General features: G+C 39.1%; 1 protein-coding gene across 1 annotated transcript in view; it reads right to left on the minus strand.

Annotated features, from left to right (window-relative positions):
* Positions 1–26,665, minus strand: part of FAF1 (Fas associated factor 1) — a 320,133-nt gene that overhangs the window by 36,861 nt on the left and 256,607 nt on the right. The window contains 2 exon segments of the mRNA XM_065409464.1: positions 20,038–20,126; positions 22,935–23,071. Of these exon segments, the coding sequence (XP_065265536.1) occupies positions 20,038–20,126; positions 22,935–23,071 (226 nt within the window).

The following is a 26,665-nucleotide window of genomic DNA, read 5'->3' on the forward strand; positions in this document are numbered from 1 at the left end:
CTCAACCTCCCACCCCGCCATAAACGTCTCTGCCTTACTCTCACAGAGATTGTGGAGCACACAGCAAGCGGCAATAACAATGGGAATATTGGTTTCGTTGACGTATAACCGAGTCGGTAAACTGCGCCAGCGTGCTTTTAAACGTCCAAATGCACATTCTACCACCATTCTGCACTTGCTCAGCCTATAGTTGAACAGCTCCTTACTACTGTCCAGGGTGCCTGTGTATGGCTTCATGAGCCATGGCATTAAGGGGTAGGCTGGGTTCCCAAGGATAACTATAGGCATCTCAATGTCCCAACAGTTATTTTCTGGTCTGGGAAGTAAGTCCCTTCCTGCAGCTGTTCAAACAGACCAGAGTTCCTGAAGATGCGAGCGTCATGTTCCTTTCCCGGCCATCCCACGTTGATGTCGGTGAAACGTCCCTTGTGATCCACCAGTGCTTGCAGCACCGTTGAAAAGTACCCCTTTCGATTTATGTACTGGCTTCAAGGTGGTCCGGTCCCAAGATAGGGATATGCGTTCCGTCTATCGCCCCACCACAGTTAGGGAATCGCACTGCAGCAAAGCCATCCACTATGACCTGCAAATTTCCCAAAGTGACTACCCTTGATAGCAGCAGCTCAGTGATTGCGTTGGCTACTTGGATCACAGCAGCCCCCACAGTAGATTTACCCACTCCAAATTGATTCCCGACTGACCGGTAGCTGTCTGGCATTGCAAGCTTCCAGAGGGCTATTGCCACTCGCTTCTCAACTGTGAGGGCTGCTCTCATCTTGTATTCTTGCGCTTCAGGGCAGGGGGAAGAAAGTCACAAAGTTCCATGAAAGTGCCCTTACGCATGCGAAAGTTTCGCAGCCACTGGGAATCGTCCCAGACCTGCAACACTATGCGGTCCCACCGGTCTGTGCTTGTTTCCCGGGCCCAGAATCGGCATTCCACGGCATGAACCTGTCCCATTACCACCATGTTGTCAAAATTGCCAGGGCCCGTGCTTTGAGAGAAGTCTGTGTCTATGTCCTCATCACTATCGTGATCGCACTGTCATCACCTCCTCGCCTGCTTTTGTAGGTTCTGGTTCTGGAATTGCAGCGGAAGCGGTGGATGATGACGGACGCCAAGAGAATAGATATTTATACCGAACGATGAGAGGACCTGCAAGGTGGATTCATGGCACCAGGAGAGCAGAGTTGCAGCGGAAGCGGTGGATGACTGAGCTCATTTACTCTATTGAGCTCAGTCATCATTTACTCAATTGAGACTGAGCTTATTTACAACAGCAGGAGAGCAGAGTTGCAGTGGCAGCGGTGGATGACGATGGTTTGCAGACCTACTGCACCGTCTGCTGCCAGCAGCTTCCAGGACACAACAGCAGCGGTGATGGTGAGCTGAGCTGAGCAGGCTCCATGCTTGCCGTGGTATGGCGTCTGCACGGAAAAAAGGCGTGAAACGATTGTCTGCCGTTGCTTTCACTGAGGGAGGAGCGACTGATGCCATGTACCCAAAACCACCCGTGACAATGTTTTTGCCCCATCAGGCATTGGGAGCTTAACCCAGAATTCCAATGGGCGGCGGAGACTGCGGGAACTGTGGGATAGCTACCCACAGTGCACCACTCCATGAGTCGATGCTAGCCACGGTATTGAGGACGCAGTCCGCCGACCTACTGCGCTTAGTGGGGACATACACGATCGACTGTATAAAATCCCTTTCTAAAGATCGACTTCTATAAATTCGACCTAATTTCCTAGTGTAGACATACCCTGCGGGAGCATTTAAGCAGAAATAATTTGTTCCCTATATTTAATAGAAATGAAAACTCAATGCCTAATAATTTATATATCATATATTTTTAAAGTATATTCTATTAATGTTCCTGTTTATCTACTAGTTTTCCTGTACATAAGGGAACAATTTTGCAAATTGATCATTTTTTCCCTAGGCCTTTCCCTTTCTCAAGAACATTTGGCAACTATTCAGTTTGAAATGCGATTATTGGAGAGGTCTGAATTATAACTGTAATTATTATGTCATGCAAACATGCCAAGAAGTACCTCAAACAAAACTCTAATGTATCAGCAGTTAAAAGAACTCTACATTAGCATACACCAGCAAGAAGCAGAAACAATTACAAAAAAAAAAAAAGGTAACCAACCCCCAATTTGAGTGTAACAAAATCATTTTACAGTGAACTATTTTTCTTTATAAATGTGGGACCAAGGCCTTTTCTATAGTCTTCCATTTTTTACATTTGATTAACAGAAGATGCTTGAAACCATCAGTTTGCTGAGAAGGATTGAACTGTGAGTTACAACAGTAATATTTGCAGCGATGAACAAGGATTCTAGCCATTGTGAATAACCTGTTTCCCTCCTACCCTTCCTGACTTTTGCTCCTTAGAAGCCCTAGTATGCTGTGCTGCTGACACACAAGGACACATGAAGGTAAACCCAAACAAGAAGAAACTAGATGAGACAAGTGGGATATTCAGTTATTGGGGGTCCCTCAAAGAATTAAACAGGTGACGTACTTTACTCAAAAGGGAAGAAGGTCTCTTGAACATTACAGAAGCTATTCCCTACTCTTCTTGAAGAGTGGGTCATAATGGAAAGCAGAACACTCTTCTTTTGCCATATTGAGGACTCCCTTATGTATATCACAAATTCACCTTAAGATTGTGAGAAACAGAATGGTCACAAACTAGCTTATTGAGAGAAGACAAGTCACAGATAGTCTGGGGGAAGAGAGGCATTTTGAAAACCTTCCTAATATTTGCTTCAGAGAGAGAACCTTTTTAACTTTCATTTTTTGCAACTTGGTACATCAAACTCTAACTGAATTTCAAAGGTCACTCCAAAGTCCAGTGGTACCTTAGGGAAAACTGAAAGGTCAGGTGCAAACTACTGCTTCTTTCTTTTCTCAGAAGAGGAGGCCATAACTTAACAATGTAATTCCATTAGACTACTTAATCAAAGTCAAAAAGTTAACTAAAGGCAGGTTTCAAGTTTGTAAAAAACTGTCTACTAAAACTCTCACCACAAATGCCAAATCCCAAACCAGAACTTTGGTAAGAAATACACCTCTACCCTGATATAACACGACCCAATATAACACGAATTCGGATATAACGCAGTAAAGCAGCGCTCCAGGGGGGCGGGGCTGCGCGCTCTGGCAGATCAAAGCAAGTTCGATATAATGTGGCTTCACCTATAACGCAGTAAGATTTTTGGGCTCCTGAGGACAGCGTTATATCGGGGTAGAGGTGTACTACATTGATTCTTATTTTGCATTTTAAGACTGCCAAAGAAAAAAAGAACAGGAAACAACATTCACAAACAATTATTTGTGCTGAAGATGGAATCTATTTACTTACAGCAAACTATGACTTATTTCACAGAATATTGAATAATTCTTTCAAATGGAGCACAGTACCCATTGCTTTAAATTATGTCTTCTGGATGAGAGGGAAGAACTTCCAAAAAGGTTGACACTAAGTTCTTTTTCAAGCATTCTGATATGAGTTTCAAGCATTTTCCTAATAGCTTATTTCCTCCTATTCTTGGCAGTGAACATCCTCATAGAGGATGGGTTATGAAAAGGATATCAGGAATGTAAAGATTTATTATGCATGACTGGCTGATCCTGATAGAAAGATGTGAAATCCCATAGCTAAACCTAAATCTAGAGGTAAACAATTACACGGCAGAGACCTAGTACTACTGTTCATACTTTGATCTTAAAGTCAGATTCCTAGGTAGACTAGATAGCACTAGCATCTAGACTTTTTAGCTAGGAAAGAGATGTAATCAAATAAAATGTTTCTATGTATATATTTGTGCTATGCTATAGTCCACTGGCTCTCAACGAGGTGTCCGGGGCCCCCTGAGGGGGCACAAGCAGGTTTCAGGGTGTCCACCAAAATAAACTGGGCTTCAGCCCTAGGTGGGGCTTGGAGAGGGAGCGCCACTTCCACCCCCTGACTCACCTCAGCGGGCCACCCTGCCTGTCTGGGTTGGGGGTGGGCCGCAACCAAAAATTGCAGCATCACTGCAGAAAGAGATCTCCCCCTGCCATCAGAAGGGGTTGCTTCACAGCCACTGACTCCACGAGCAGGCAGCAGCTAACCAAGGAGACACACCACTTCTCTGCCCTGCTACATCAGCACCTCAGAGAGCAGGGTCAAATGGAAGGCAGAAATCTGTGGAGGCAGGTGGCCCACCCTACACGTTGCATCTGGTTGAAGGTTCGCAGGTTTGTCTATTTAAGTTTAGGGTCCCTGGGTAAAAAAAGGTTGAGAACCACTGCTATAGTTGATTTTACTACTACTTTGCAAGAACAAACAAGTCAGGAGGTATTCTGGCAAAGCTATAATACTTTTCTGGTTCGCAGTTACACCCTGGATAAATTTTCAATTTTGTATATTGTGTTCTTTTAGTTTTAAATGTAGTTCACTACTCTAGTCAAGTCTCTCCTCCAGAGACATCACACAAAGCAGTGAGGATGACTCACTGTTGCCAGAAAACAAAAACAAAAGAGACATGACAATGTAATGAGAGGACCAGAAGAAAACACTTGTCAAAGGAGCTACCAATGTGTAATGGTGAAAGGGCGCAGAAAGTAAAGAAAATTATTAGTTGTGTTACTATGCCTGTAAACCAACAATCTTGTATGATTTTTTTCATCTATCAAAGAAAAAGTACGTTAGTTGAGAACTGCCTTGTGAGACCCCAATTTACGTTGGAATTCAGGCACAGATGGATCATGTTTTGCCGAAAGTCACACAGAAAATCTGGGGCAGAGCTGGCTATTAAACTCACATTTTCTGAGTTCCAGTCCAATGACACAAGGTATCGTTATAAAATTATACAAACCATAGTTTATATAATAAAGAAATACTAATAAAGGTAAAAAACCCAGTTGTTTCTTAAAGGGAAAAAATCAAATAATATCCTTCTTTTACTGCTGCAAAATCAAATAATTTCCTACTAGTGCCTGAGAAACAGAACATGAGTTAGATATTAATAAGAGTGCAAGTGAGTCAAGTTTCATGTATTAATTTTATAGGTAAATGCCCATATCCTGAACTGCACAGCCAAGCACATATATTTGGCTCAATCATTCTGAAAGGCGGTGGAGCAAAGTGGATGAAACTTAGCTCTTTCATATCAGAGACCTTGGTTGTATTTCCAGCTCTTCCAGAAGATACCTCATGCAACCTTATTTGTTAAAAAATAAAAATTGGGGGTGGAGTGGGGGAATCTACTTGCCTGCTTCCTAGAGTAGGTATAGGAGGCCTTGGTCAATAATAACAATGTTACGAATTGCACAAATATATTAACACCAGTTAGTAGAGGAGGTGAAATAAGAACCCCATGGCTTCTGCCTTCGAGCAGTGGATATTTCATGGGGGTATGTCTCTCTCAACATGACAGAGCTGTGAGATGTGGGATTCTGGGTCAGGTCTGCACAATATAGCTGTATTTAGGACTAACTGAGCATGCAGTCACATCCAAATTGTTTTTGCAGATTGAAAATTATGAGGAAAAAAAGGCATCAATTTTTAAAAACAAAGGTAAGTTTTGTAAGGTCAAAGTATGAATACATTGATTATGTTATTTCAATTAAAAATTGCTGAATTTTTGAGAACTACAATTTTTAATAAATTTGCTCAAAGTGTATTAATGTGTACACCATTTAAAAATCTTGGCTAATGACCAAATTCTGGTCTCAATTACATGTACTCAATGCCTGCTGAAATCAATGGGAGCTGTGCAGAATTTGGCTGTAAATTCCTGTGCAATTATTTTAATGAGCATATTTTACCATTTTGTAAAGCTGAAAATCAGATTTTTCTTGTTAGCAAAACTGAAAACCACACACTAATATTTTTCAATGATTCACTTAGTAGCTATATACTTTTTCCCACATCAGTTTGAATTTTTAAGAAAAGTTTTGTTCTGTTCACTATTACGGTGGCACATGAAGTTCCACAAACAGCAATGATTACACTTTTCAAACACTTTGCTTTAATATCATATTTTTAAAGTTTATTTTATTATGGAAGCATGATTCCATTTTGCATCACAACTAAATAAATTCAGTTTTTCAAGCTACACTTGCTAAGTGCTTCACAAGTCAATGGACAGCAAGTGACATTTCACCTCCTTGACAGCAGTCTAACAATATTGTTCACTTAAGGCTGCTGGCAAAATTAGGATACTGACAGTTTATCTTGCACTGGTTCAAAAAGCATAATGTGTGAACAAGATCTTAAACATGATCTTAATCATACCGGAGATCATTACTATTACCATTAATATAATATACACACATTATGTAAGCAGACACATGAAATATATAGTATTATATATTATAAGCATGTGTGCGTATGTATGTATGTATGTATGTATGTATCAAGTGAAAAAAAGCAGTGGTGCTTGAGATGCCACAAAAATTGTGGAAAGCAAACCTTTTCTTTGAAAATAAAATAATAATTGTATGAAACAAGTGTAATAGCTTTGACTATACACGAGTAGATTGGGAGGAAATTATAGTACAATTCACAAAGCTAACCATTCGAATATAAAGTACAGCTGCTGGAATTTCTCATTGTTCAGTTGTCACTCAGAAATGTTACATCATCCAATGTCAAAAAGCCATTATACTTCCATTTGGTGTCAGAATGATGATATAACAAGATTTTTAATTGACAGCTTACGTGGAAGGAAGTCCTTTTAAAATACTGAAGGGACAGTGAGATTGCAGCTATTATCCCAGGCATGGCTGGGATAATATTAGCTTGTCTTCTTTTTAGTAAATAAAATAAAATAAAAAATTAAGTAAAAACCAAATAAGAAGTGGATGAAAATATCTGTCTTACTTTTAAGCTCAAGTAAAAGTTAACTCTAATATTTTACATTAAGTTACCCTTCTTTCATGGAGAACTGAACAGTATTATTCCCCCAAGATTCTTTTATGAAGATCTCTCAAGAGAAAATATATTCTCTTATCCTATAAAAAGCTTCTGCAATACAAAGAAAGCCCCATTGTGTTGCAGAAAGAAAACCTAATAACAACAGTATTCATAAAAGAGTCATTCATTTGGATCAAGGTTCTTCTACTGTTCTTACACAAGTCAGAGCAGGCACTCCATTTTGTATGCAGCAAAGGAAAATCCAGGCAAGTGAGGATGGATTTACATACAAAGAAACTGAATGAAACCAACAAAACAAAACACCCTTTGCTCATACAAGTACCTTTTTACAGCTAAATTCTGCTTTAGGATGAGCTCACATGACTTCCATTGACTTCAGCAAAAAAGGAAGCCCCCATTCTTACCCTGATGAATTTATAATCTGAACAGGCAAGACGAAGGGGGCGGGGAGAGACAACCTACAAGCCAAGTGATCAGTAAGGGGTGGTTAGTACCCCATTCTTAAAAAAACAACAACATATGAGTGGGAGAGAGAGGAGAGGGCAGAAAGAAGGGAATGGGGACATTGAGGGAGGAGGAAGGAAGGAAGGGGGTGATGGCGAGAGGAAGAAAAGGAGGGGCAGAAGCATGGAGGCTTAGGCTAGAAGAGTAGGGGCTGTGAGGGCAAGGGGTGGAGAGAGATTGGAGCAAACAGCCAATGAGTCGAACTGAAGGAATTTGGAGCTGTTGAAATGAAAAAGAACCTGTCAGCTCCCGTGGAGGCCTGTTCCATGCTGCCAGTCCCCCACCCCTAATGGGAAAGAGTCGGAGGTACTCACATTTAAAGGAGTCGTGCTGCCATGGTGAATGCAGATCTAGGAAGCAGCAGAATGGAGACAATGGGACTCCACAGGATTGCCCCAGCTCTCCATGGATGCCTCAAGATCCACCCTTATGGGTACTGGATAATTGACAGGGCCAGAAGGCCTATCTGTTTTTCAATGAACTGCAGCCACTTAGGAAAAAACATGAGCACCACCTGGGACAGCTCAGGGAAAACATCTGTTCAGTGTGCCATGTTGGTCCAAAAGGCAAAACAAGTGTTAGGGTGCATAAGGAATTGGTGAGAAAAAATACTGAAAACAGTGTAATGCCACTATATAAATCCTGGGTACATTCCAACATAGAATGTTGCTTTTGGTTCTGGTCACCCCACCTCCAGAAAGGATTTAACGGAAGTAGAAGCAGTTCAGTCACAGGTGAAAATTAGAAGTCTGGAAAGATTTCCATATGAACAGAGATTGAAAAAAACCAGGACTGTTCATTTTAAAGAGGCAGCAAATAAGAGACATAATAGAATTATACCAAATTAATGAAGACGCTAGAGAAATTACATAGTGAGTTCCTGTTTACTCTTTTTCATAATACAAGAATAAGGGGATATTAACGAAACTGAAAGGCAACAAATTTAAAAGGAAATATTTTTTCACACAATACATATTTAATCTATGGAACTCACTGCTACAAGATTTCGGAGACAAACCGATCAGCAGGAATCAGAAAAAGAATTAGACATTATCTGGATGAGAACACCCAAAGTTACACTAGACAGGATAAAAAATAATAAATACTTTTAGAAAAGATGCTTGTGGGCATAAGCCAACCACAAAGTGACAGGCAGAGTCAGGAAGAAACTTTCCCTATGAGAATAATTCTGTAATTGTCCACTGCAGTGTTTCTGGCACCTTCCTCTGAAGCATCTGTTAGCAGCCATTGTTAGAGACAGGTCTAGGTGGATTTCTGGTCTGATCTGGAATAGCAATTCCTATGGTCCTTCCAATTACACGGGATGGCAAACTCTGCTCCTTTGATGGGATGATTTGGTGGAAAATCAGCATGCCTTAATGCTGTGGAGTTTTCCATCTAACTTTGGCACTCCTGTGGCCTGTTATGTAGGTGGTCAGGATTGAACTCTAGATCTTGGTTTTGCATGGAGATTACCTTAGTGAGTTGTGCCAGACCTTACTTCATGGATTGTCCAGCAGGGTCAGTTCTATCATAAAGGAAGAAGGAGTAATCACAACCAATCCTTCAGGACAGCAAAACTTGAGCAGATGACTATGAGTTGGAGATTTGCATGTTTGCACAGGGCAGCAGAACCTGCAGAGCTGCCTCTGGGAACGTAAGCCAGAAAGTGGCATTTACAAATGCTGAAAGTTTATTCGAAATAAAATCTTCATTTCACTGAACCACTCCTGAAGTTAAAAACCACAAATGCTTGAGGCTATTCCTGGGAGTATGAAAGAAAAACACCCAGTTTGTCTAAACAAACCAGTGCAATGAAGGCATTAGTTTGATTCACTGAAGATGACAGATTTGTACATTGTATAACATTCACAAACAATTATTTGTGCTGAAGATGGAATCTATTTACTTACAGCAAACTATGACTTATTTCACAGAATACAGTGTACATTGTAGACACATATGGTGTGGAATACATAGGATATAAAAGTGCATACCACAGAAATGATGCCGATGGTTATGACATTCATATGACAAATGAGATGACATACTTACACTATAAATGGTACCTAGGACAAAACAACAATTTAGCGTTGATCATTTGTTTTAAATGGACTTTTCAAATATCAGAGCTGCTGTACATTTTTTTTTTTAAAGGAGAGAAATCCTTTAGCAAAACTTACTATGGAGCATTACACTGGGGAGGAAAAAACCCAAATTTGTCCCAATCAGGTGGTTTTCGAATGCTGACATTGAATCCTGTTGTGTACAAAGTGACTGGCGAGATGACAGAAGGCTCCTTTCTCGAGCACTTTGCTGAACAAGGGACAGTTAGATATGCGAAGGTAGTTACTATACTGGCAGCACCAAAGAAGGGTTTGCTGAAGAAAGAAGTGGACAATGGCTCATTTTAGAGTGTTGAAGGTACCAGAATCAAGTAAGTCGTTGGCAAGGGCAATAATGTAGGGAGTAAAGGTGGGGAGACAGGACTAAACAATGGAAGAGGGAAGAGATGAAGAAAAGGGAATATAGTAGCACCTCGCTTATTCACCCCAGAGACTGCAAGGCTCATTGCAAACTGCTGAATTTTGTGCATTAGTTAGGAAAAACACAATACAAATTAAGGATCCCCAAGAGCCACTTCTCCTGGATATTTGGCACCAGATTTTTTTAAGTATTTATTTCGGTGTTGGTGCACTCCGCATTGCAACATCCAACTGGTTTAGGAGCGTAAATCTTATTTTCAAAAGGGAGTGAGGCATGGGATCCTAAATCTCACTGTCAATGGGATTTTGCTTTCTACGTGCCTAAATCCCTTTTGAAAATGAGATGTATGCTCCTAAATCAGTTAGGCATTGCAATGCAGAATGCCGCAATGCCTAAATCTCCTAAAAATCTGGGGCTTACAACCTGGTCGGCAGCATGGGAGAGTATCTACTGACAATTTCAGGTTGTCATAACTATAAAGGGAAGGGTAACAGCCCTCCTGTGTACAGTACTATAAAATCCCTCCTGGCCAGAGACACCAAAATCCTTTTACCTGTAAAGGGTTGAGAAGCTCAGGTAACCTGGCTGACACCTGACCCAAAGGACCAATAAGAGGACAAGATACTTTAAAATCTTGGGGGGGTGAAGGCTTTTGTTTGTGCTCTTTGTTTTGGTGGTTGTTCGCTCTTGGGACTAAGAGGGACCAGACATCAATCCATGCTCTCCAAATCTTTCTGAACAAGTCTCTCATATTTCAAACTTGTAAGTACAGCCAGGCAAGGCGTGGTAGTTTTATCTTTGTTTTCTCAACTTGTAAATGTACCTTTTGCTAGGGTGTTTACCTCTGTTTGCTGTAACTTTGAACCTAAGGCTAGAGGGGGGGTCCCTGGGCTCTTTAAGTTTGATTACCATCCTGATTTTACAGAGATGATTTTTACCTTTTTCTTTAATTAAAAGCCTTCTTTTTAAGAACCTGATTGATTTTTCCTTGTTTTTAGATCCAAGGGGGTTGGATCTTGATCCACCAGGAATTGGTGGGAGAAAGGAGGGGGGATGGTTAATTTCTCCTTGTTTTAAGATCCAAGGGGTTTGGATCTGTATTCACCAGGGAATTGGTGAAGAGTCTCTCATGGCTACCCAGGGAAGGGAATTAGCACATTGGGAGTGGTGGCAGCGGACCAGATCTAAGCTGGTAGTTAAGCTTAGAAGTTTTCATGCAGGCCCCCACATCTGTACCCTAAAGTTCAGAGTGGGGAAGGAGCCTTGACACAGGTCTTGTAGTTAATGCAGAAAACTGCCATTTACAATTCAGGTAGTTTTTTTCCCCCTGTGAGAGTAGTAATGTTGAAGTAGGGAGATTGAGTACAGAGTTATGAAAATAGCACATATTATTCTAGGTCAAATGAATCATTTTTTTAAAGACAGAGTTTCTGGATGAACAGAGATACAAACATATTTTTATAAATAGCTTCTGCTGTGAAATTAGGGTGTATTTGTGGCTTCTTTTTTGTATATTCAAATCTCCATCCAGCAATTACATAGAAAACAAACCTGCTATTTCCCTTTCAGACCATAGCAATAACTAGGGGAAACAAGTGTGACCTGTGGTCAAAATGAATGCCTTTGACTTTGCATTTCCACACTTTGGCAAGGCTTAGTGTCAATTGTAATGTCTTTACAACAGTTTTTCCATTTAAAAAGTTCTTCGACAGATATCCTTTTTTTGCAAGTAAAAGTGAAGTGTCAGTGGAGGGTTATTTAGAATGAATGGAAAATTTTAATTTGGATTTGTAAAAATAAAGTGCTTTTTCAAGCAATTGTAGGTAAAATCTATATACCTTGAAGTTTAATCCAAGAGCAAGAGCATTAATGTTGCATAACTAGAAAAATAAACACTATGTTAGACCTACTGTTACTTAAATAACATGTGAAGAAGTTGGACCAGCTGTGTAACAGTCAATGCTTTTACAGTAATAAATTTTGACAGCAAAAATAAAAAGAATGCATTACTGAGATATCATCAAATGAGCCATGTCATTACATGGGAACTCCACCCAGTATAAGCTTGTCAAAAAGTGTTACTGTAATCCATTGAGAAGTCTCCTCCTCAGGCAAGAAAGGAAAAATGTTTAGGATAGGCTCAGAACAGGTGTGTTGCATTTTAATGCCAGTATTTAATCATGGATCTCTTCACATTAGTTTCATATGTGACAAATTCAGACTCTCTTCTTGACATTCATGCAATGCTGAAATGATCAGTCAACAATCAAACTGAGAGCCAACAAATGTAAACAAAGAAGCTGAGGAGATATCTTTTTAGCACTGTACACACCCCAAACACAAAAGGCATATTAAATTATTACAATTTTTTCTTGCTTTTTCCAGATCAGTACTTTGAGGACTGAGGAATGCCATGCAGCCCCATCAGGTTCAGTCTACTGAAAAGGCCTATTGACTTGTTGACCTACACTGTGCCAGCTTCTGCCAGTTTCTGGTTCAGGGCACCCCAAGAGCAGAAAACCCTCCATGGAAGCTTGTGGTGGGCCCAAAGGTGACAGTTCATCTCCAGAAGTGGTAGTGCTGGCCAGGGGAGGGGGCATAGCTAGGACAGCCAGTGGTATGTACTGGTTCATGACATCACTAGTGTAGCGTCCATTGGCATCGTTCCTACAGATCTTCTGAAAGAACTTAATGCTGCTTCTGGTGTAACCACCACCAGAGGGTGGTGGTGGGAACAAGCACAGTTGAATCTTTCCTTGGGACACAGTCGCTTTCTCTCGTGCAGGAAAGTGCCAAATACACCTCCTTGTTTCAGTAAGGTCATTCTGACCCATCATCCCTATCTACCAGATAGATAAGTACCTCATTTTAGTTTGCCAGGCCCAAAAAGAGAAGAAAAAGGAGAGAAAGAGGGGGAGAGAAAAAGATATCCCTTCATGTTGTGTGTGCCTTCACAGTGATATTATGATGATAGAATTATGGCATCATTATGATGCATTTTGTACAAGATGGGTCAAATGAGGGGTCATTGGAAAAGTTACGATTTGCTGAATATGATTATCCTATTAGTATGCAAGTATCATATTTGTATCTAAAGTTAGGGACATTGACTATGTATCTGTATTTCAATCGTGCTTACACCCACCGCTAGCCTTTCTGGTACAACAATGAAGAAGCCAGACAGGGCTGATGGCCCATCAGCAAAGACAATGGACCTTGAAAGAACTTAACCTTCCTGTGAACGTTTTGGCCAGCCTGTAAGCAATGGCTGATATAACACTGCAAGGGCATGTGACCTGGACTCCATCTTGGGAAGTCAGTATTTTTCCACAAATCGGTCTGGGAACCAAGTTTTGGAACAAAGGATTCCTGTCATATGCTAAAGCTATATAAGGCAGGGAGTGACATCTGTTGGTCTTCACTCCCCAAACAAGAGGACTCCTGGAAACACCTGAGGAAAAAAGACTGAACTGGGGGAAGTGCTGGATCCAGGCTAAAGGGATTTTTAGCCTGTGTATGAAGACCTGAGAAACCCAAGCTATAAAGCTAATGCAGTTTGTGCCTTCAGAATCTGTAAGTCTCCCTGTACCATCAGTTTGGGTGAGAATCTGCTAATTCATATCCAATTTGTCTAGTATATTAAACTTAGTTTGTGTTTTTGTTTATTTGCTAGGTAATCTGTTTGCTATCCCTTATAATCACTTAAAATCTATCTTTTGTAATTAATAAACTTGTTTTTGCTTTATCTAAACCAGTGTGGAGTGAAGTGCATGGGAAATCATACCTCAAGGGGCAAAGGTTGTTGCATATTCCTCTGCACATTGAGGGGGAGGCGAACTGGATAATAAATTTACAGTGGTTGGGGTTTGGACCAGGATAGGACGGTACAGCTCTGGGATCCTAGACTGCAAAGCTGGAGGTTATTTTGGCTGTAGCCTCTCTATTGTTGGTTCACATGCAGTGGCTGGTCAGAGAGCCTACATGTAACTGCAGCTGGGCATGTCCCTACCGGTGTGTACGCTGGTAGAAGTGTAAGACCGGGAGCATGTCTGCAGATTGTCACAGCAGCACAGTGTGAGAGGGAGCTCAGGGTGGTGGGTCAGAGGGCTCAGTGGCTCAGTCCCCAGGTGGCACCCCAGGGGAACCCATCACATGCCTATGTTTATATCCCTCCATTGATCTAACCTCACATATACATGCTCCATGGAGTTGGTCTATGGTTCTCTAGAACTGGTTATATTGACGACAGTCTGACCATTCACCTCTTAGTCAAGTCAATCTGCTTCCTTCATCCTGCAGTGATTGGTTGTGCTGGGTTCGAACCTGCCATCTCCTTCTGCTGGCCTCTTTACTGAATCTGCCATGCTAACATGTACTCAATAATGGCATACTGATGATTATGCCTTATAAACCCATTGCACTGTAGCATGGCCAATTCAGTATCAGAAGGGAGATGGAGGTGGTATATTCAATGCTGTGCTAGATAGGAGAGTATGACAGATGGTCAACATGGTGACATGGCACAGATGCATTGGGGTCCCCAAAATCTTTGCAAGCCAAGTATGGGTAGTGCGTTGGGGCTAGTTGGAGAGGGAGAGAAGGGATGGTATTTGATTGACTGCCTGGGATTGATGGGGAGAGAGAAGCCAGGGAAGGCAGAGTTGGCTGCCTGTAGAGGGAGTAAACGAGGAAGAGAGGGTGGCTGAAAAGAACCAGCCTCTTTCCTCTCCAAGGTCCAACCCAGCTACAACTATCAAAATACACAGTGTGTGCCCCTCTGTCCTGAGACAAGGAAATCCGATCACCATGACTACCGATACAAATAAATGAAATACATTTTAATTTTTATGTAAGGCAATTCTTTTGGGACTCTAAGAAAAAAGTTTAGTCAATCAAAAGCAAATAAATAAACCCAGAAGTGAAATCCAATTAGCTAATTAAATGGTGAGATTTTTGCACTTCACATTAAAAATATGCTTCCAAATCACTCTCATAAAAATCCAATGAAGCAAAACCAGTAACCGCAAAAAGAACAGGAGTACTTGTGGCACCTTAGAGACTAACAAATTTATTAGAGCATAAGCTCATCCGAAGAAGTGGGTTGTAGCCCACGAAAGCTTATGCTCTAATAAATTTGTTAGTCTCTAAGGTGCCACAAGTACTCCTGTTCTTTTTGCAAAACCAGTAAATTATCTTAAAACATTGATACTAAAGCGCAACATTTTGCTGACTCCATTACTGTTACCGACTAAAGGAGTTACTCCTTTTACTCAGCTAGCAGAGGTCTGTGCTGTGGTGCTGAGCATCCCACCTGCAATACCAACCAATGACGTGTGAGTGGGAGGTGGTAATAAATTGGTGCTTGAACAGATACCTTCAGCACCATAACATGCATCTCTGCACTTGAGCTAAAGAAGGGACTTCATTAACTGCCAGTAGTACCAAGCAGTTATCCTGTAGTGGATCAACCACTAGAGGGGGATGCAACATGTGCTATGCTATCATGAATTATGAAGTGTCTGTATTTTGAAGCTTTTCTATGCATACAGCTTATAAATCCATCACAAAAGTTCAACTATCCATGTTGCTCATTAGTGATTTTTTGTTAATTATAGGACGTGTATCCAGTTCTCACACATAGTAAAAAGTTCTTTTATGTCTTTATTTACAATCAAGATATACTGCTGGCTTTTCAAACACAAAAGAATGTTCTGTTTATCCCCTTGTGGTTTTATAATGACTTACTGTTGCTATTAAGAAAACAGTAACAGAATCCGGACTCTATATCCTGTTTGCTATTGTCATATTAGTAAAGAAACTGCATGTAACTACATTAAGGTCTTCAACACAAAAGAAAAAAAGCACCGATGTTTGAACATAAGAAGTTGTCAAGGACAAGATTTATAAGAAAGTTACATGTTATGTACCAAACCACAAAAAAGACAATATTTTTTTTCTCATGCCAACACCTTCTGTTAAGCACATAATGTACATACTGCGTATTAAATACTCCCTTTTTGAAATAATACATTACATAATACTGTTTTAATTTTACTTTCTATTTCAAAGGCCATTGGAGGTTACCCTTTTTATGTTTATTTTATAATAAATACATCTAAGTTATATTCAAATATCTCTGTGTACATAGAATTTATAACATTTGTAAATTTGCCTCCAAAGTTTATCAAATATTTTCACTAATTAACAATCTACCACCTGCAAGGCAGACTATGCCACATTCCTTCTGGTGCAGATATGCCAGTGTGCTAACAGTGCTGAGGAAACTGGGGGAAATGGGAGAAAAACACTGCCCAGGGTAGACATGGGCAAAATTCTGCTCTTAGAGCAATATATTGTAGCAGATCTTACACAGGCAGAATTCCTAGTGACAAAACTGGAGTTCTGTGTACTTAGGGAGAAGCAAATATCTAAGTTCAAATCCCCAAGATGAAGACGCATACTTTGTTAGTGGGATCCACAACTATTTGCTCGACAGCAAAGGAATGCAAGACTCAGGATTCGAGGTTGAGGTTTTCTGCCCCTGTCCATCTTCCTCACTATCCCCCTGGATCCTGCCAATTCCCACTCCATCCTATCTGTCTCCCCTGCACGCCTATCCTACAACACAGACTCCTGTCCATTCTTGGCTTTTGCCCATTTTCCCTGTTCCCCTCCCCACTCTGCTGTCCTCCCACTCCTCCATGGCTTTTTCTCTTTCTCCCCTATTTGTTCTTATTTCTCCCCTTCTTCTGTCCATTTCTGCTCCTGGCCCTCTCTCTCTTCCAGGTCCTGCTACTAATCCTCCAAGCTCCTACTGTTATCCACTCACTCTGTCTCTCTTCACTCTCCCCCTGTTCCTCACCCCTCTGTAGCTGAGCCAGGTATCCTCCTCACTGCCTGGCATCAGCAGGGTGAGCATTGAGAGCACAAGGCAATCAGTCCTCCAGCACTCAGTGATCGCTGGCAGCCAAGATGAGCAATTGCTGAGAAAGTCCTGCTCAGTCCCTAAGCCTTAGAATGGAACATGCTCAGTTGCTCTGTGTGGATGGTGCATTTGCAGTCAAGCCACCACACAGGAGCTGTGAAAGGATGGGACAAGCTCAGTGCAGATGGAATCTCCAGAGAATGTAGCTAACAACTTCTACTGAGCATGTGTGAACAGAGATTCTTCAGAGGCTTATAACTTGGGCAAATGTTCACAGGGACATCAAAAGGCACATCCCTGACACCAGGGTGACCCCCCACCCCAAATTTCAGGTCTCTGCTCCAAAGCATGGAGATGCTAGAGCTTCTCAAAAAAACTATTATAAGAATTCTTTTAACATGGAGAAAATACATGTATTTTCCCCAACCTCATTCTTGGAAGCAACCATCATTTTAGCTGAAACATTCCAAAAAAGTTCAGCCTGAGGCAGATATCACCATTGAAAATTTCAGCCTCAATTATGTAATTTTGGTAAAGTTATAAGCAAGTGAAAGTAGAATCTTATAATGGAAAGGTGTTTTGCAACTTTAACTATAGGTGTTGCTACCTGAACCTCCTATAAAAAACAGCTTAAACATATAGCTCCAGAAAGTTAGTCCCAACTAGCTGCTCTTAGCTATGAGAGAAAAAGAAAATAAATTTTGAAACTACTTAGAAATTTCAATTAGCAATGGGCATGTACAGTAGGTAATTTTTATAAATGTTGATATCTAGTAGCAGCGACAGAACAAACACTATTTACAAATCTAGAAGCAAACCCTGCTCACCTTAGTCAAGTGACTAGTCATGAGTAAGGCGAGTTGGATTTGGTGCATGGATTCCCACTTACATAAATGAAAAAGTATAATCATGCAACTGAGCTGGAGTTAGTATGAGCACTGCACTTTGTCATAACGCTCGTTTTCAGTCAGGTTAATGGAAAGGTTCCACATGAATGGGAGTCAGAGTTTTAGAAAACCTGGGAGATGAAATACATGAACCAATAGAGATTCAAGAAATTCCATGCTAAAAGCTGCCATAATAAAAATTACATTTTGATACGTAGACAGCACCTTTCATCTGATGCTCTCGAAGCACAATAGCCATCATGTCATGAGCTCACTTGGTTGTGCCTTGGTATTGTGCTATATAAACATCATCTGTAAATGGTTCCCAGTCCAGAGAAAGCTCTTACACGTTTTATATGGAATAATACAAGGACATACCGAGGTATGTTAAGGATCCTGTTACAATCTTAAATAAACTTTGTTTTTTTTATTGCTCTCTCAACCCTAATATTACTCCCCAAAGAGCATTAGTGAATTTGCAGTTAGTAGGTAGACTGTTCTTGTTCTAAATATAACAGTGTTATGATGTATGGTTATTCTCACCAGTAGACATAAAAATGAGTGACATTAATCCCACCTTCTTATAGCGCCAGAAATCTAGACTTTTTAGGACACTACTAGTTAGATTGAAGCAACAGGAGGATTTCCCTGCATCCGATAGTGTAGTGATCACTCCCCATCATTCAGTTAACAAGACAGTACAGAATCTTTGTTAGTTAAATTTAAAAAAAAAACCAATGAAGTAAGCTTCTAGAACCATCCATCAAAACAAATCATTGATCTGATTTTAATTAGAAACATAAGACACAGTTCTCATTTAAGTTTTGAAATTTGTTGTACACCTTTACAATAACAATAGCACCACACTCTATACTCACCTGCTTTGCTGATACAAAATCTAGATTTTTACATACTGAACAGCTCAATACAGATTTCAGACCTCAGAATCTTCCTCAGTACTCTCACTTGCAACCTGAATTTTATCTTCTCATGAAGGTACTTAAAATAAATAAATAAATAACCAGCCTACTTGCAGTTAAAATGCAATCAAAAATTCAATTATACTATGCCTTGGATTTGTCTTGTAACCCTCATATTAAAATTTGTGTTTAGTATTAAAGGAATTAAAGTTAATTTCTTTATCAATGAGTTTTGGAGAACACAAATGAAGATGAAAAAATTAACTGGGAAATATAGATGCAGATAGTGTGCATTCACATTATTATACAACATAATCAGTAAATCTGGTACTAATGAGTCACAAGACTTAAATGTGAAGAATGTGTTTAGTGAATTATTGTCAATCAATGTCTATACACAAGGGTAACAATAATCTTGAATGGCAACACACCTATTATTACAAATTCCTAACTAAGTACTTCATTACTTCAAAATGTCACTCCCAATTTATAGAGTAACAGATAAACATCTCTCTACTGTATACCTGGCTTGTGTCTACTTCTATGTAATTGAAACACTGACTGTTTCTGAAAACTTCATATTATCACTTACACATCATTTTGTTTCAAATGGTGATTCAATGGCACTTTACGAGTCTGTTTGTTCTAAGGCAGGGGTCAGCAACCTTTCAGAAGTGCTGTGCCGAGTCTTCAGTTATTCACTCTAATTTAAGGTTTCGCGTGCCAGTAATACATTAACATTTTTAGAAGGTCTCTTTCTATAAGTCTTTAATATATAACTAAACTATTGTTGTATGTAAAGTAAATAAGGTTTTTAAAATGTTTAAGAAGCTTAATTTAAAATTAAATTAAAATGCAGAGCCCCCCTGGACCAGTAGCCAGGATCCAGGCAGTGTGAGTGCCACTGAAAATCAGTTCGCGTGCGTGCCATAGGTTGCCTATCCCTGTTCTAAGGCTTCCTTTTAAGCAGAGTACTTTATTCCTTCTATATATAAGCATTTTAAAAATGTCAAACTATTTTTGTTTTCCACCTGTGACTTTAAAGATAGGCATGGGGAGTGTTTGTAGTTGTCATTTCCTGGTATGATCATATTAACCTAGTATAATACTATTGGAAATGTAAACTATTACTCATAACCAATATTCTGAAAAAGAAAACAAAGACCCTGAAAGTGACTAATAAAGCCAATACGTAACAAATTGCACTGATCTTTTGAAGGAACCAACTAAATACATAAAGGAGACTTACTATTTTCCCCTCCCTGATGGAAGGATGTGGATTAAAACACAAAGTAACAAACTTTACTGGCACAAAAAGTCTTTTGTTTACCTTTATATTCCCCATCATCCTCGAAATCTGCACTAACTGTCAACTCTCACCTCATCCTTTATGTCTTCTTGCTGCTGAGCACTGAAGATCTCCATTGCAGCCATCAGTCTCATCATTAGTTCATCCACTGTTGTGTTACCTAGCAACAAAGGAAGATAGATGAACTTCATACTATAAAAGTTATTAAAAATGGAAAGTCATTCTAGAATTAATCCATAAGGAATAACTAGTGTTTGAAAAATGGGCGATTAGAAAATACTAATATCTCATTAGAATATTTTTAATTTGCCTTTTTGTTTAAAAAATTTAAAATGTTCCACCAGCAAATCCTAACAAGTGCAAATGTAGTCTGAATTTTTAAGTGGTACAAATTAGAGTATTTGTTTTTGTACTGATTGGTGGAATCTCTAACTTAGTTTTACTGATAATTTTCATCACTTATGTCAGAGAAAAGAATGATGTGTGAGGAATCAATGACTTTTTTTTAGCTTTTTGCAACTACTATATATCACTATCTACCCAGGTAGATCTAATCTTAGGTCACATGGGATAGGACATTACTATTAAGACTCTATTGGTGGCTAGGTTAAAAATAAAGGAGTTAAATCTGGAAAAAGAGCATTCTGAACCCACACAAACAATTCAACTCAACATTAAACTCAAAATCAGTTTTGTTTTCACTGATAAATTTTATTTCTCCTACAGCATATCTATTCCAGACTGCATAGCTCTGGACAGGGAAGTCCTACATCTATGCACAAAACAAATCCAGCACAGGCCCTGGCAGTGAATGGTTCCCCATGCTGTCTTAGCAATGTGTGTCAACCTTCTTCAATAGGGTTGAAAGGTCAGTTCAGTCTCCTACCATGACCCACTTAATCTTTGTTTTCTCTCCTGTGACTGCTAACCAGAGTGCCAACTAGTGCCACCTGTGAGGGTGATTTTGGTACGAGACCACTTGTCCATTAGGATTAGGCAAAGACTGTAAAGTCATCTAACATGAACAACTACACAGCCTTCAGATGAGAATACATTTTAATTACTGTCAACATGAGCTAGATTTGAACTAGTAACCGGAGGTAAAATTTTCAAGAATGCCTAAGACACTCAGGAGCTGATTTCCCATTTTCCAAAAACTGACTTAGGCCTTTAGGAGCATAAGGCTTATTGAAAGTCATTAAAACTTAGCCTCTCATGTGTCTTCTTCATTTCTGAAAAGGTGCTTTTGAAAATTTACTCCTAGTCTAGTTTTGAAAGGTTTTCTATATTTCATTAGTAGAATTGTCTACTCCCCAAACAGAAACAATTGTATTTGGTCTGCTACACATGCATATGACTTCATAGGGCTCTATGCATTTGATGATACAATCCTAAAAGGCATTCATGTTGCATTTCTCTAGAAAACATAAAACACAGCAACATTTAATTTATGTGTCAATTTTTTGCTATAGTTTCAGTCCCACAATAAAAGGATGCATTTACTGGGGTAGATCACCATCTTAAAATGTAAGGAGCTAGTACCAGAAATCCCCACACAATGAAATATACATCCCAGAGACTGAACTGAACTAATTTGGAATATTTTATAACAATCCTTAGACTCTGATTCAGCAAGATACTCACGCACATGCCTAACTTTCAGCAAACAACCACGATTGACTTCAATGGGATAACTCACATGCTAAAAGTCACACACATGTTTAAGTACCTGGATGAAGTGGAGGCTATAAACCAGAGTAAATAATATAGTTATTTAATTATTTGTACAGAATAAGCAGATTTAGTAGAGCACAGAAATATTTAACCATGCATTGTCCTTAGAGGAGATAAACTCTGTGGCAGTTGGTGGAAAACGTAGATTTGGAAGTAGCCTGTTTAGATTTATTAAAAGGGAAAGTACATGCATAAATAAAAAGTAACTCTTCTGGCCAACTGATGGAAGGAGCACTGGTGATTCCTCCAGAGGAACTATCCATCTGTCCACTCTACAGAAGTAAAGGGCAATGAGAGAAGCCAATGATTGCAACAACAAACAGCTTTTCCTTCTCTAAGGAGGGGACCTGAGGCTGAGACTCTCCCAAGAAAATCCAAGGGGACTAGAATGAACGGAGCTAGGTATAAGAAACAAAGAAATGAGCACAGAACGTCATAAAGGCAAATGTAAGGGTAAAGCAAAACGACGGGATGGAAGGAATTCTGCCTCTTTGATGTATTTTAATTTGCAATTATTGAAGAACTGCAGCCTAAGAGCACCATCCAAACAACGCTTTCTCACCCGAATAGTGTCAATGAAGTCACTGGGACTACTTAAATAAGAACGAACTACTCAGGTAAGCAGCACAATCTCTCATTTATTTGGACATTATATTAGCAACTTTGAGTCTGTTGAGGGTCTCCATTCTATAGTCAGATCTATGCAGGCAGGCTCATGCCCAAATGGAATCCCACTAAAGTCAACATGCTCCACATGATCACAATGGACCAATCACACAGATCTGATTGCAGGATCGGGGCCAAAATTAGCTCATACTAAATGATGGGGTTAATTGCAGCTTGGTGCTCAGCACTTACAAAAACCAATGCAGCTTCCTACATATGAAAACTGATGAGTTTCCTACATATGGATTTAGGAGCCTATATTTAGCTCCTATTTTAGAAATCTTGGCCCAGACAGTTTAATATTAATGCAGTTCTCTATCTGAAAAAATATTAAACCATTATTTCATTACAATTATGACAATTCAATCCTTTAGTGTTATGTAACATAGCATAGTTATGTACAATGGCCATTTATCCTTCTGTAATGCAGTTTTTGTTCTGAAACAGGTTAATAATAAAAATTTTAAAAATCTCATGACGAAGACTAAGAATTAATAACAAAGAGGTCTTCTGACAGTTTCAATACCCATATAAGAAATAGGTCCCCACCATAAAGGAACAATTATACCTTGTATTACATTCAACACCTCATTAGACGATCGTTTTCCCATAATAATAAGGAAAAGTGGAAACTGATCCGTCTTCTGAGTTCGAATTGTTTGGGCTACAACACTCCCAAAGTGTCTAGTGCACATTGTCAGAAACCTAAAAAGTATAGAAAAACAATATAAGTTTACATTGTAGAGTTTCTTTAAGTTACAGTGGGTTTTTTAGAAAAGAATTCAGCTAATACAAATCTCTTCCTTAAAGAAATATTAAAATTTGACAATTTACTTCAGAGCTATATACTGCTTAAAACCTGGGCTGCTGTGTTCAGTTGTGGATTTCCTCCCCTCAAAATTTTATCACAAAAAACACATTTTCAAAGATGATAGACTCCAGATGGGAGGCATTATAATAAACTTTAACTGGCAATGACAGTGACTTATTTGATGGAGAATTCAGTTTTTCTGTTCAGGATCTAGCAAACTGTGCTCTGAATAATACAAGACTAGAAAATATTCAATAAACCAATTTTCAAAGACGACAGATTTTTTTAAAATAAATGAATAAGGACATTACTTAAACAATGAAAAAAGTATAAAATTACTATTATTCATACAAGAACCATAATTTAACAATGAAAACATTAAAACATTAATAGGTCATAAAATTAAAAAAACTGTACTTTAGAATTGTATTTTCTTTCAGAGTAGTAGCCCCTTCAGTTTCATACTTAGCAGTGTGGTCTAAAAACAATAATTCTACGCTTTTGACCAAAAAAAGCGCTCAGATATTAGCATACAGAAGTCTAGCATTAGTATTCTTAACACGATCTTGAATAAATGAAAAAACTGATAAAGCTTTTCTCTTCCATTAGAGGACTGTTTGAAATTAGCATTTCTTTCAAGAGAAAAGGGTAGCTTATGATATGTTTTCAGATCTGATGGTAAAAAGTAAATGTCATAATAATAATGAATTATGAAAGACCAAATGCAAATATAGAATGCTTTAATAAGATCCAATTTAATAAAGTCTGTAAAAATAATGGACTTTTAATAACACAGGTCACAAAAGGCAAAACAGTGGAAAATCGGAGGACTAGCCACTGGTACAGGCTTATTAATTCTTAATTATGTTCATGAAAGGCAACTTAAATCGTGTGTTTTCTTATGCCTTATGATAATATTTTAGGTAACAACTGCTCTGAAATGTATGCTCTAACTGATGAGCAAAGTCCTGTTGTCACATGCATTAGAAGGCAAATCTATTTGAAAAGACAAACTGCATTAAAATGTCATGTGCTCAGAATCATTTGATATCAAAATCCAAAACAGAATCAAAACACAAGTTTTAAATCAGTATACTTCTGGCTAATAAAATGGCTCAGAAATTGGGCTGAAAATTGAAAAAGTCCATTATTGTAAAAGTGGATTTGGAGTTGAAAGTGCCCAAAGTGTGTGTGGGGGGGGGGAGGGGAGGGGGGGGGAATAGAGCCAACTTCTGCTACAACATAATCTTAACATGGAGAAAGGACACCCTTTAGTTTGGCAACAATAAGCAGGGCGTGGCTATTAAAAACGTTTCAAAGCCATAAAATGAATTTATGAAATTTTTCCATTGCCTCCTTTGTTATCCAGGTTTACTAGATTTTTGCAGTCCAGAACCATTATGGGTGATAGAAAACTTGCTCATTTGAAAACCTGTTAAAGTTATGAGAATATACCATGACAAGCATACTCCCAGACATGAAAAGTGCTCTTATTCTTTTCATGCTACTAGATTGCATAGGTGTCACAGAGTAGCTGCCCTTTACATTACGAGCCAAGTGAAGTCCCCTGAACAGTACCATTTCAGAATGCTGACATACTCTGGAAATCTGGAATATTGCACTGAATTCTGAGTACCATCTTACCAAAATGATATTCACTAACTGAAAGAAGATTGGTTAAGAGCAATACAAACGATCAAGGGACTGATTTATTAGAAATAACTAACAAGCTAAAGACACCCAGTTTAGCTAAGCTACAATAAAAGGGGACTTTATAACAGCCTACACATACATACACTTCAAGTAAAGAGAGCAGTTTTAAGTGTGGAACACTTGGGATGAAATCTTGGATCCACTGACGTCAATGGCAATACGCCATGGGCAAACTGACTTCAGCAAGGCCAGGATTTCAGCCCCAGGGCATAGCTAGAAGTAATGAAATGAAACTAAGAAAATGAAAATTTGAGGATGTATAACAAGGAAAATCCCCAGTCATTGATATGTATTAAGACTGTTGAACAGTCTCCCAAGAAGTGGTAGAAGTCTCATTGCACAGGACCTACAATTTTACTGGACAAAACCGTAGAAAGACAGAAGATAAACAAAACTAGGAGGGAGTTAGACTGCACGACTTAATAGGCCTTTTACACTCTTAAACCAACATACACACACAAAACACATATAAAATATAAAACTCTGGTCATTTTCTCATTCAGTTCTGCAATGCAATGATTATGAAGAGGAGTGTGTGTACACAGGCTGTATTCTTTCACCAAAATATCACACAACAAACTCATTAAGTATACCATGCTACCAAGCAGTTATCAGTACTACTTTCATACTTCTGAGAGAATTAATAGTGGCATGGAGAAAAACAAGTGTTTTATTCTCTCTCTCTCTCTCTCTCTCTCTCTGTCTCTCACAAGGGGATTTCTCATTCTCATCTAGATAAAAGTGTGCCAGTTCTTCCAGTGGATCGCCAAAGCTGCCAACAGAACTCACATTACAAATACCTGTGGAGCTCATCAAAGAACCAGATGTCACTACTGGAAGTCTTGTTTTCCACAACAAGCTGGATTACTGTGATCTCCAACCAAAAGTGGAAATGGAGGAGTACTGGCAGAAAGGGAGGGTAAATGGCACCCTACTAGTTCCTTTGTTTTTTAATTATAAAAATATTTAGTGCGTACGTGGGGGAGATGATTTAGGGTGGGGTGGAGAAGTATGAGAAAGGCCAAGATTCTTTGGGGGGGGGGAAATTCTATAGGGAAAAAAAAACACTCCTGCAAGAAAGTTACAAAAATAAACTGCATAAAAATAATTTAGTGTTAAAGCAGAAGCACATTCTCCACTTCTCCTGGGAACTTTGAGTAACTAAATCAGAACTTATTAAAGCTGGGAAATAAACACATAGGCACTGACCACAGTTTCGTAAAAACAAATGCAAAACCAAAAACTGAAACAGGTTATGAAGATTTCTTATCTCAATTCTTCTATGTGAAATTGTCTGGAAAGGGAATAGGATTATTAGACATATCATATCCATCAATTAAAATCTACCAGCAGTGAAATATCGTTATCTAGGTGAAATAAAGGCATAGCTTTTGAAGGGCTGCTGATGGTACAGAATGCACACACAGACACACTCCCACCCATTCCAAATAATACTAACAAGGTGTTCCAGTTCCCTCATAAATATTCTACATGTATGGGTCTCAAAGTAAATCAGGATTATATTTCCTCATACAAGAGAATAAAAGGCCACAGGAAATAGTTGACTACTTGAATAAAATCACTGCAAGAACAGCTGATGTCACATGACAAGCCACAAAACCCCTCTGTAATCTCTTGCAATTTTATCATGAATTAGGCAATATTTGATGTTTCTTTTAAATCTTCAGCTTCTAAATCCTGTGATTGAGAAAACCTCAACTTTAATTTAAAATTTTTTTTCTGGGCCTTGTCGTTGCTGAGACAAGCATGAAAAC

The sequence above is a fragment of the Emys orbicularis genome, chromosome 8 (genome assembly GCF_028017835.1).
Source record: "Emys orbicularis isolate rEmyOrb1 chromosome 8, rEmyOrb1.hap1, whole genome shotgun sequence".
In the NCBI taxonomy this organism is placed as follows: Eukaryota; Metazoa; Chordata; order Testudines; family Emydidae; genus Emys; species Emys orbicularis.